Source organism: Bradysia coprophila, assembly GCF_014529535.1.
Source record: "Bradysia coprophila strain Holo2 chromosome X unlocalized genomic scaffold, BU_Bcop_v1 contig_12, whole genome shotgun sequence".
NCBI classification, from domain to species: Eukaryota; Metazoa; Arthropoda; class Insecta; order Diptera; family Sciaridae; genus Bradysia; species Bradysia coprophila.
In genome coordinates, this window is record NW_023503293.1 from 2,012,475 (window position 1) to 2,025,334 (window position 12,860).

At 34.2% G+C, this 12,860-nt stretch overlaps 1 protein-coding gene and 1 long non-coding RNA gene across 2 annotated transcripts; both read left to right on the forward strand.

Moving 5' to 3' along the window:
• Positions 1–5,942: 5,942 nt before the first annotated feature.
• On the forward strand, positions 5,943–6,460 carry LOC119067596. The gene is made up of 2 exons (XR_005085964.1): positions 5,943–6,106; positions 6,174–6,460. It is a non-coding gene; the product is annotated as an uncharacterized LOC119067596 (long non-coding RNA).
• A 4,486-nt stretch (positions 6,461–10,946) lies between these two features.
• LOC119067593 (mpv17-like protein) lies at positions 10,947–11,812 on the forward strand. Its single transcript, XM_037170691.1, has 3 exons — positions 10,947–11,235; positions 11,308–11,515; positions 11,593–11,812. Exons 1-3 carry the CDS (start codon positions 11,084–11,086, stop codon positions 11,797–11,799), a joined length of 567 nt encoding a protein of 188 aa, XP_037026586.1. The 5' UTR covers positions 10,947–11,083; the 3' UTR covers positions 11,800–11,812.
• The last annotated feature ends 1,048 nt before the right edge of the window (positions 11,813–12,860 follow it).

A 12,860-nucleotide genomic window follows, 5' to 3' on the forward strand; every position in this document is an offset into this window, starting at 1 on the left:
AAAATATGGAGTTTTGCTTGATTTATCGTCAAACCCGATATTCTATAAAATTCTAAATATTTTGTTTCGCCAATACCTTCCATTTGACATATCGCACACCACTGCTTCGCTTGCTTTCTCTCGCCAATAGCTACGGAACGACCAACCAGATTTTTCTAAAACAAAAATATTCTGATTCGCCTCATCATTACCTTTCTTTTGACACATCGCACACGATTTTTGAGCAAAAACATTCAGATATATGCCAGAAAAACTAGTAAGAAACAGGCAAAACAAAAACACTGTTCCGGGAACTTGACTTCCCCCGCTATTTTGGAGCATTGAGTAATTATTTTTTATGTTGGATTTTAAAACAGTCTTTATGACCTTCGTCACATCATTGAAAAATATCGAAAACAATTATCAATTTTTTTTACCGAAAAAATACTCGAAAGGCGAAGGATAATATTGATTTTGTGTGGAATGGCCCATCTGTTTATTTACAATTGAAAACTATACTGGAATGAGTGCATGTGTAAAAGAGAACTGAAATTTCAAAGTGTTAGCTCTCTATACATAATGCACAAAGAATTGCCGAAAAATCATTTATATTCAAAGACATCACATCCTCTCATCAGTAGCCAAAACGGAAACCACTTTTCCCACTTTTTCATCCCAGTTGTGTCAAAAGTTTGTTTGTTATATCAAATTTTATTATGTTACTCGGTCCAAGAAGGTGTAATTTTTGACCACTGTGGTGAATAGATACTCAGACATTCTTGGACGTATTCACCTGGGTCGAAAACACCTCATTTTGGCCCTAATGACATAATATACTATTCTTCGTCTTGAACGTTCTACTTGACGGTTGTTCGTGTTCGTCTCATTCATAAAAGACATTACTTTTTTCAAGATGGGTCGGTCGACACAATGTTACTTTGGGCGATAGTAATAATGAAAACACTAAAATACTACATGGTTTCTTGCGTGCTATATAACGAGTCAGTTTTGACTCTACGAAAAGGCTAAAACCTCGCAGGAATTGGTTGGAAGTCGGACGTCTTTTATGAATGATGCCATATATACTTATGGAGAACCAAAACCATTTCATTTTTGCTCCCATGGGGATTTTAACACTCACATATACAAACACTCGAATCTGTGTTGTATGGCTTCCATTGATGGTATATTTTCGATCTCTCTCATTTACTCATTTATTGCGAGAGTTAAATGAAACCTAATATAATGTAATACTCTTAGCGAGCATCAATTTATTATGACACAGAAATTATGCTGTTCAATGGAAACGTGCATGATTGCTTAAAAAAATGGAAAATAATAAAATTTTATGTCTGTTAAAAGATGCAGAATATGAAACAGAAAATGGTGAACAAGAAACGATTGAAGTCGGAGAATTGAAATCGGAACTGAACGAAAATAATATTTTAACGTTTCAATATCATTAGATTTATAAGCCGCAATGTAGGAAGTGGGGACCAGCAGCATTACGATGAGTTTTTTTTAATGGTAACGATTCATAATAAAGAAATATTTTGTTTGTGTGAATTGCTGAATTAATAAATAAAAACGAAACTGGTCGACCGTAACGTTTCCAATCGTGTTCAATAAATGAATGGATAAAATATTTCGTTTGTTAATATTTATTTAATTTTTAAATTAAAATGAAATATAATTTGTTACTGTTTAAATATTTCATGGAAAAGCTGGAAAAAACACGCACCGATTTCGTGTTCCTAGACCACAATCATCAACCGATTGATGACCATTTTTTTTATTTTTTTTATTTTCGTGGAAAAAAGGATAATTTATAGATAAAAGGCAAGCGTTGAAGGTGTATTTATTTGCGTATTTAACACTGCAGTATAATGCGAGTGAAGTAAAGTGCTGATTGATTGTATGAGTCGGGCGCTGATTTAAAAATTGCGGAGGCGGTGGAACGGTCGAAATGCGATATTAAATACGACTGAAGATAGACCCAGAAACGTAGGATCGGAAGATATGTCTGACGGAACTATTGATGAAGTAAACGATTTTGTTTTTCCCGGTAAAGATGGTATTCCAGTGAATGCCATTAAACTAAGTGGCGGCTCATTGTTGGGTGCAATAACGATTTTGTTTAATCAATGTCTACAATGGGAAGAAGTGGGCGAAGCGTGGGAAAATGCAGTGATCACATTGCTGTATAAAAAAGGAGACGATTTTATAAGTCCTCGTCAAAGGCTAGGATCGAATAGTAAAAGACAATAGTATTTAACATGACTTGGGATAAAAAGATGAAAAGTAGAGCCTTTTTAAATTGAACCAAAATTTATTATGGTCCAACTATACAAGTTTCGATCAACTATCATTATCATATTGATGTCTTCTCAAAACTAAGATCTACAGGCAATCTTTCATACTATATATTGACAAAAAAGAAATTACTAGAACAATCTTGACTAGACAAACAAATTCAATGAAAACGAACGCACTCGCAAATTCTACTAAGAATCATACTGCCTGTACAACAACATTCTCGTTCGTCTCTGTCTCTTTCTCTTTCACTGGATTTTTTTAAATTCATTTATTTTATCATTCCTGGATTGAGTAAGACCAACAATGGTTATGCTTTGCCCATGTTTTAATTCTTTAGCTTTTTGTTTCTATACTTTTTGATGTAATTCGCCTCGATGTAGTCTATTTTTCTGACATCATTGTATTCCTTCAGCAAGGACAGATTGTCGCTCTCCTGTTGATCAGAAATGACATCGAATCCTAAAATCGCATAAAATCATTGGGAGTCGAGAAATGCTAGAGAAATCACCTCGAATCCCAAAATCTAGGAACTATCTAGGAACTATTGATAGAAGTTAAGAAATGCCAGAGAAATCCGCACTTGAACCCCAAATCCAAGCATTGGAATACACTCATCATACCCTAAAATACCAGAAATCATTCACCTCACTGGAGTGATTTGTCTTTTTTATGTAACTGCGTCAAGAACTCCGCTATCTCCACGTTCAAGATTTTCCAAATTTTTCTTGAGTTTTCGTCGTGAGACGAATGGGTGTAAGAAATAGCCGAAGTAATAAGACGTTATTTATAAATGACCCCTAGGTAAACAAAGTAAAATAAAAAATGTGTCTGAATTGTATCAGTTTTTGATTAGAACTCCCATCCCACATTAGCGCTCTTATATGGAGGGAGAATGTATTCAACGATAACGATAAATATTTTCACTCCATAGCTAAAACTCTTTGTCATAGGCCCAAACGCATGCAATTCGTACAGTGATTTTCAACTTTTTCCGTTGACTGTGAAATAGAACTCAAAAGCTGGTTTATCCTTCTGTGATTTGTATATTTGTTTATTCAACGCAAGATTGCAACAAATTTTCTGAAAAGATTCGACATTTCTATAAAATTCGCTACACACAAAAAACTCCTTCGGTCTCATGCAGTAAACTCACCATAGGTCGAAACAAACTAAAAATCCAAACTGGTAGTAAATTAATGTGAAATGGGCTGGAAATGTGAGGGAAAACCATGCTTGATTATTATTAATGTTCAGTTAAATTTGTCATGAATGACGGGTTAACGAACATTCATTTAATTAGTATACGTGCTTAATACTGCTGCATTATGAAGATAAGTTTAGCTGTGATTAGTGATGAATTAATGAATCTACGAGCTAAGCTATTTTGAGAAATTAACATTAATTGATGGACACGAACGACACGAACCGACATATATGTATGTATACAATCATATTCAATGTATGTACATTGTACATATTACTCAATTCTACCATGATTTTAATATATTATAATTGAATTTAAATAGAGGGGCCATTCCAATGGTGCTCGAGGTCTTTGGGAGGAGAGGGCAAGCGAACACTGGAAAATTTTTTGGAAGATCAGTTTGTAAAAATCGTCTTTATTGCCTATTCCGGGTGAAGGCAATAAAACAGCATATATTGGTTGCCGTTTGGTAGTTCATTACACTCGGAATCCCTCATGTAATGAACTACCTCCGCAGAATCCAATGTAATCTACTATTACATGTTCTCGTGAAGCATCTTTGTATGTAATAGTATATTACAACCATGGTCTAGTAAGTGAGTGCACGAATATGAATGTGTGAGTGAGTAAATATCTGAGTGTAAACGTTCGTGGAGAAAGCGGAGCGATTTAAATTCTAGACAACTTGTATAAGGAAAAATCAATTTACTCCTAGTGAAACTCCAAATCGTGTGGCCAATTTGTAGAAGTACCTCCTACCCAACAGAGGTGCGAAGCCTGATGTTGGTATAGAGTGGAGAATTCCTAAGTGTATGGTACCAATCTCAGGTGCCAGATCACAAAAACAGATGGGGATGATGGACCCTACGGAGGTTTTCTGATCGTTAAGCTTCGTGAGCATCAATTTTTTCTTTTCGTTTTTGCCTTTTTGCATTTGGTCACTAGTGATATGGTGAAAAAATCCCCTTCATACTTCAAAATAATCATTCACTTTTCGCAGTTCAGTTGAAAAAAATGGTAGCTTAAAGTATCGAATTAACTATTCAATGTATTGTATTGTAGGTATCATCACCATTTCATGAACAATGTAAAAAATTGTTTAAATGCAGCCACTTGTTATCCGATAAAACATCATATTTATTTACGTCTCATGTATACGGCTACACTAAGCAAGATCGCAGTCATGAACAAGGTGTGTAGTATAAATTACATAGTGATGCTTAGAGTTGAGCGGTACCCACAATATGACAAATCCGAGCCCGTATCGGGATCTTTTCATTTTTCACTTGTCTTTTCTTTTCACTTGTTGCAACAGATGAGCAAAAAAGGAAACGACCATTTCAACTTAACGAAAGGTCGGTACTTTTTGCAGATTTTTTTTTGATTTCGATTATGATTCGCTAGAATTGTTCGTGTGCAAATTGATATAGTGTTCCTAGAGCATTGTATCAAGTACCAATGTTGCCATGAGAAATAGTATTTTTGAACTGCATATTAATGCAAACGTCGACAAAAGTATTTAATTTTCTCACAGATCGAAACAATGGTCAAATGTCATACTAGCTTTTTTTGTAATTTTTAAATTGTATTTTTTTGGCATCTGTTAACCGGGATTCTACTTTCAAAAACTGGCTTCGGGTCGGGTTCGGGATACAATCTTCCGGACGATTCGGGCTCGGGTTTCAAAAATTTAATTCTGATCAAACTCTAGCTGATGTGAGCTCTAGAACAATATATTTTGTATATTAGGTACAACTCGCCGTATCAGATATAACAATCTCGCCTGTATTATTCAATTCACAATAAATTTATTTATTTAAGAAAAATTACAACAATTGCGATGCAGTTCAATTCAATTCAATATACGTTTGTGCAATATATAGGGTAATACTACCAAATACGGGCTTTTAACATAGTATGAGCCGGCTATTGTCGTTTCTGGTGTTCGTTCTGATGAACAGAAGCAAAGCACCTAGCAGGGTAATAGAAAAAAGTAAAGTAGTACTTTAATCGAAGTATGCGAATATTTCCATACCTTTTTTTTCATAATGTCATTGTAAAATTACCATTAAAGCCAGGGCCTATTATGTAGAATTCAATTTGCAAAAATTCGCACAAAATTCTCCACAAATTTGCAAAAAATTTCAAAAAAATAACTTCTACACACCTTCAAAGTCAAATTAATTGCTTTATTCACCTTAAATTGTACTAAAACATACAAAAGAACACAAAGACTTGCAAAATGTGCTGAAAATGAAGCGTTAATTTGTGCAAATTTTTGTGAATTTCTGTGAATTTTTGCAAATTTTGCAAATTAATTCCACATAATAGGCCCTGATTAAAGCTGCTAATGATATTATTGGTATGAAAAAACTACTCTATTTGACGTGTAAAATCTTCTATTACCCTGCTAGGTGCTTTGACAGAAGAAAAGACAATAGTGGGCTTCTATTACAGTAGGAGCTCGTATTTGGTGGTTTTACCCTATGTAATGAATAACTAAATTTTCGATTCCATTAAATACGGTTCAGTCAGTGGTGAGTTCTTTGTTGATTGATCAACATGTTGAAACGAATCATAACGTTTGCTGTGATTTTTTTAGTTACGGTAAAGTCAGAAGATTTTTCATGAAAAGTGTCTCCCTATCTATAGTAACGTTTATAAATTTATTCAGATAACCATTGCCAGCTCGATTCCTAATTCCCGCATTGTCGAGCCCGCTGATAATATTCGCATGGAAAACGTGACTTGCCCGGAGTGTGTTACATGTTATTTGAAATGCAAATGCGTATTGCCGGGAACGGATATCATCAAAAACTATTCGGATTTCATTCAACCTCGGCCAGAACATTGTCCAAAATGTGTATGTGACCCGTCGGATGATTGTACCGATTCTCCGAACTACAAATTGTGTCCATCACAATAAAATGGAAATAAAATCAATTTATAATTTGAAATCAATTTGATTTTTTTTTCTATTACGGTTGAGAAACGACGCAGTTGATATAATAAACAGATGGCAATAATATAGTTATTTAAGACATCGATTGCAAAGTGCTTTATTAGGGACTATATGTGTTATTGTGTGCCTAATAAAGCACTTCGAATGGAGATTCGTACAACGTTTTATGCAACAGAGGATGTAAAGTTCTCAGTTATTCTACTAAGCGAATCTGAGTTTAATTTTTAGTTATTTATGAAACAAGAATCGTATCGGCTTCGCCTCGGGTTAACAATCGACATCTTGTGTGCGATAAAATATCAGCACACGATTCGGGTTTCATACAACGTTTAATTCAATTAAGTGAGCAAATTCGTTCACTGAATTGCATGAATGTAATAAAAATGCATTTCACTTAACATTTTGTAGCGTTTAATTCTATGAAATTGCAAATAAATGAATGTTACGACTTTATAATGGAACAATTTTGCTTAAGATAAGTTATAAGTAATTAAATTTCTATGGATGGCCCCGTCTCACAAAACGTCGAACAAATAAATGATTCTCTTATGTGTGCGAGTGTATGAGTCAGTAAAATAGCAGCAACAACTATTGACCTTTGCGTCGCTAATGCAATTAGATGTACATCGTCAGAGAAAAAATATTAAATTTCCTTGTCTTTTGTTATTCTCTCTGCTTTACACAAAGAAAAATCTTGGATTACAAAACATTTTGGTTCAAGTCACTACTTGAACTTTATTTCGATCTAAGTTATTGTGGTGATCACAGTATGTCAATCACTTAAATCGTATCGAGTAGCCTGTAAACCGCCTCCATATACGGAACATTGTATTGAATAAATCCATTCATTATCCGGCTTCGGCCGTGCACACAACAATTTTATAGTTCCTGTAGCATATTTAGCATATGTACCTCTCTCCAAAATGATCCCGTCATATACTCACAGCACAGAAAGCACAACATATGTAATAATGTACTGTTTATGACCCTAGACTCGTAAAGTGAGCGTAACAGTTTATGTACTTCTTATTACGTACTGATAGGAGAGCGAGAACGGAATTACTTAAAATGTCCAACAAATCACTGTTTCTCTATGGGCGGGAGGAGAAGAAAAACTTTGTTAAATAACCTTAACTAGTATACAACGTCTGATTATATATTCACACATAATGTTAATAATGGCTGAGTACTCCAAAGATGTGAAAAACATTAGCATAACTAGGTAATATGCTAATATGCTACACGTACGATAACTTTTGTTTGTTCGTGAAAGTTTTGATTTCTGGATAACATTTTAGGTACTTATTCATTATGGAAGTATTACGAATGAGCACGTCAACTCTGTGTATAATGCTGTTTAGATACTTCAATGTTTAAATATTTGAATTATGGTTAAGAGTCTAAAGCCCCATCTGAATTGACTTAATTTAGCTAAATTGTAATATAAGTTTTGATCAAGAGAATGCACTTGCTCTGGTAAAGTTGCCTATTTCTTTCCCAGTTAACAATTTACCCCGCAAAATGCACTTGGCATCGGAAAATGGGCCCATCACATGTACATTGACTTGCGAACTTTTTATGACTGTACCACAAAATAAACAATTTTTTTTAACCGCCCAAAATGACAAATTAAAATGAAAAATGTCATATATTTGAATGTGTGTGTGACAGTCCATGACAGACAGTTAAAAGTGACTCTTATTGTCAAAAGTAAAGGGACTCATAACCTCAAAAGCGAAGCAAAGTTGACGTTTTCGTGTTAGTGGTGTGTGTGATAAAGTGGTAAAATTTTTTAGTTCACTTTAAAATGAAGACAAGTAGGTCATTTCAAACAGTTTTATAGAAATTCGCACAAATAATTGTCAAATATTATTCTTAAATGAAAATTTGTCAATAAACAATTAGATGAAACATTTAATTATCAAAACCAAAATACTGTCAGCAACTAGAGCATGTGTGTTCAAAATAATAGTTAATAGTACACGGTCATTTCGTCCGTAGCTATACTACGTCCCATAGCCCTAATACGTCCGTAGCCCTAATACGTCCGTAACACTAATACGTCCGTAGCCCTAATACGTCTTCAACCTCTCATGTGTCCGTTATCAAAATACTTCCGTAACCCTATTGCGTACTTGCAATTATTGCCTACCTAGCCCAAGAACGGCATGTGCAAATTTACTGAAAGTGTTCGTGTTGAAAATTGCGCATAGCGCAATTACGAAAGTCCGTACGAAGTACCTCTCAAATAAAACCAACAATTTACGACATTATTTACCAACCCAAATTTCATCCGGTCATCCGAATTTTAAAAACTTTTTTTTTGCCGATTGGTATTCTAAGATATCTTTTAAAAACCCTAATTCGCTTAGTGGGACCCAGCTCGGGAGGGGTCGACTCAAAATCGCCCATCTTCGAACTTAGCCTTTCTTTTGACACTACCAAACGGGGAAAAAAAGAATTATAAAAAAAAGTTGTAATTTACTCCAGCTAGCAGCTAGAGGAGTCACAGACTGACTGACGAACGGACTTTTTTTTATTGCAGATTCGTCATCTATGAACAGGCAAATGCTTTGCACTAACCGTCTACTAGGCATGGGCGATAATGAAAATGATTATCGATAATTATCAATTATCGATAATCGATAATTATCGACTTTTTTTATCGAAAATTATCAAAAAAATATCGATAATCGATAATTATTGATATTTTGATAATTATCAAGATATTGATAATTCGATATATCGATATTTCGATATTTCGGTCCGAAAATCCGATATTTATCGATATATTCCGATATATCGGTATATTATCATGAATTTTCAGATAAATATCAAAATATCGATATTTTGATAATTATCGAATTTCGATATTTTGATAATTATCGATAATTATTAAATTATCGATAACGATATGATTAATCAATTATCGATAATTTCTTTCGATTGATATTATCGATAATTTTGAACGCCTCCCATCCCTACCGTCTACTTCTAATTCGACATGTTACAAACGGCATATTAAACCTATAAGCCCCCAGTACTTCGAACGGGGCTAAAAATTAGTCACATGAAATTACCTTCATGAAATGTACATTTTGGACCTGTGTTTACTGGGTTAAATCTAAATATGTATACCATTTGCATAAAGTTTTAGTTGATGAACATAGAATGATTTTTTTCGAAATTTTAATTTGCGGACGTCTTCTATAGAAATGTGTTCCTATCTGCATAGAAGAATCTCGTCCTTCGATGAACAGTACAGTCGCCGAGGTATTATACTCCGCCGCGGCGATGATTTTCACCGGTTTCTGCCGTTTTGAAATGTTTCGAAAGTTGAACTGAATGTTGTATTATAGCGTATACTTATTTATACATTTGGACTTGATGAGATTTATTGGCATTCAATCTGTTTTGTTTTCTGAAATTTAACTTTAGCAAAAACACTAGTGTCACAGCTTAAGAATAACCGACTCTATAAATAACCATTATCAACACAGTGCCACACATTTTCTTGTTGTACGTCAACTTACAAGTGTTCGCAATTTTCCTATTGTCACACTCGGCCTGCGGCATTTATGACATCGAGTGCACTAATATATTTCGTATTTTAGCGTGTGAGAGGTACGTTCGAATACGTTAAAAAAGAATTTTAGTCTAGTCCGTGGTACGAATAATATTTTTCATATCCGACGGAGAAAAAGTGCGACGAATTCCTACTTTTTGGGTACTAGGTATAATAATAATAACACAAAGCCTAATAAAGTGTTTATCATCGAGATTTATACAACGATTGATGCATCGCGGACTCTGGCTTCTCTTCAGATATCGAATAAATCTTTCGTGGAGAGGAGCACTCTTATGAGGATGAGTTTGCAAATTGTACACATTCTTATGCCGAGTTACATAAAAAGTATTTTTTGTAGTTAGAAAGAAACACTTCTTTTACAAACAATGTGTTATGCAACGGATATCTAAAATAGACAAAGTACATCAGTTGACTCCAGTCAATAGTAATGATTGCACCTCACACATGCCAGAGAAATAATTCAGAGATATAGTTATGCTCAATTACTCAGAAAATATCAAAAAATTGCATTTGAGGCATGTGAGCATCATATTTTAAACAGATACAAATTTCGATTAATAATTCTCTGGACCAACCTAATTACAACAAGGTGTCAGGCTTTTTAAAAGAAAAGAAAATGTGAATTCGACCCACTCTAATTCCTATCCACAAAAGTCAAATGTTAATAGTGACGCATCACACATAAATGATCGTGAATTATAATTATAGACAACTTTTTAAATTCACTTGAAACAAGATAAACTGTACTGTTGGTGCACCAATGTGTATAACGCTTCTAATTTAAAACTATCAATGACTTAATTTTAGTCTTACATCGGTATTGACATTGCCAGAAAAGTTTTTTTGGCAAAATTTCTGATCAGCTGATTTAGAATCAAGGAAATGCAATGCTACAAGCAAATTCAGTTAAGAAATTATTTACGAAAGAACTAAGTCGATTTGAGAGAACTCGACAAAAAAAAGGAAACAGGGAAAGAGTGCAACGAAAGTTTTTCTAATTTCCATTTTTTTTTTCTAATTTTTTTATTGCGAAATGTTGAAACGGTTAATTGCATTCACAAATGAACACAAAATTTTGCGTGGTATGGCGTCATACGCGATTCTGTGGCCGGTCGGAAATCTTATCCAACAAACCGTGGTTGAGAAAAAGAATTTCAACACATACGATTGGAAAAAGTGTCTAAGGTGAACAAAAAAAGAAATTTTTTATTTTCAATGCAAAAATATAATGGACAGGCAATGTTATTGAAACCAAAGGTTTTCCATATATGGAGCATTTATAATGGGACCGACAATGTTTTTGTGGATGAGATTTACTGCAACTATATGGCCTGGAAGGTCATTCAAGAGTTCTATATCGAAAGCAATAACGGAACAATTCACATACGATCCAGCTGCGATATGCACGTTTCTGTTTCTGATGACACTGTTCGAAGGAAAATCAACAGAAGATGCCAAACAGGAGGTATTTATTTTCTTCTTTAAAATAGACAAAGGGAAGGTCGTAATACCGATAACAAAACAAAAATAATAAAATTTCAGGTCAAAGACAAATTTTTCGATACATACAAAGTGGGTGCCGTTTATTGGCCAATAGCACAGACTATTAATTTCAAATTTGTTTCTGCCAAAAATCAAGTCGTGTGTACCAGTTTCTTTAGCATGATGTGGAGTTCATTTTTAGCGTATATGAAACATTTAGAAATTGAAAAAAAGAGTTTGGAGAAAGTGAAAACTGTTGACAAATAAAAGGTTTCTCTATTTTGCTATGCGACATTATTGAACTTGGATGTTGATATAAGTATGTTGAGGATATTATGCGCAGTACTGAAAAATACAAAAGTGACACCTTCGCTGAATACCGTCGTTTCGTGAAGTTTTTTTACTGAAAAATACAAAAGCGCCATATTCAGCTATAGAAAAATTGCTGACAAGTGGTGGAAACATTAACAACGTTAAATTAGGTAACACTTGACGTATAAATTCACTATTATGTGTAGTCCGTTAGTGACGGCTATTAGATTAAGATCGACAATAGGGCATGGGAGGAGATACTCGTTTGCCATGAAAACTGCAAAAGAGACTTCCTGGTTTTCATAGCTGAAAACGGCTGTTTCTGGAAGTTTTATCCTGAAAACTACAACAGAGCTACAAAAAATTTGGTGACAAGTGGTGAAAACGTCAACGAAATCGACCATCGGATTCTAATCAACAAATTTGTATGTGACGTCGATGAAATATTGCGCTCATTCGTCACCCATGTCTTCTTATATAGAATATTACATTTTTACGTATTTATACATCTCTTGACTTTATGATTTTGATTAAATTATGCATCAACAGTGCTGCAACTGCATTTGAAACACATCAAAATGTACCAACGACAGGAGAAATCGAAGAAGTCACATTTGAAAAACACAAGCAATTTTGCGTTGCTGTTATTGACAATTATGCTGCGTTTTCCATTGTTAAGCCTGTGGTGAATATCTCTGACATTCTTAAAAATCACTGAAAAATACTAATTCTTAAGAATTTCCGAAAACAATTCCGAATCTTATTGACGTTATTCATTCTACATCCGATGTCCACGGTAATAAACATATACAAGAGGTACATTGCGTCAGTGGCTCCAAATTTCTCCAGATTCCTCAAAATAGATTGATTTCATTTCTTGTCGAAGGACGTATACCAGTATATGCTATACAAATCGTATGCAATCACTCCATTCTTTTAGTTTTGATAACATTATATTGAAATCAATCTGTATTGGCGGGTGACTTAGCGAGTGAAAATTGGAAAATTGGAGTTTT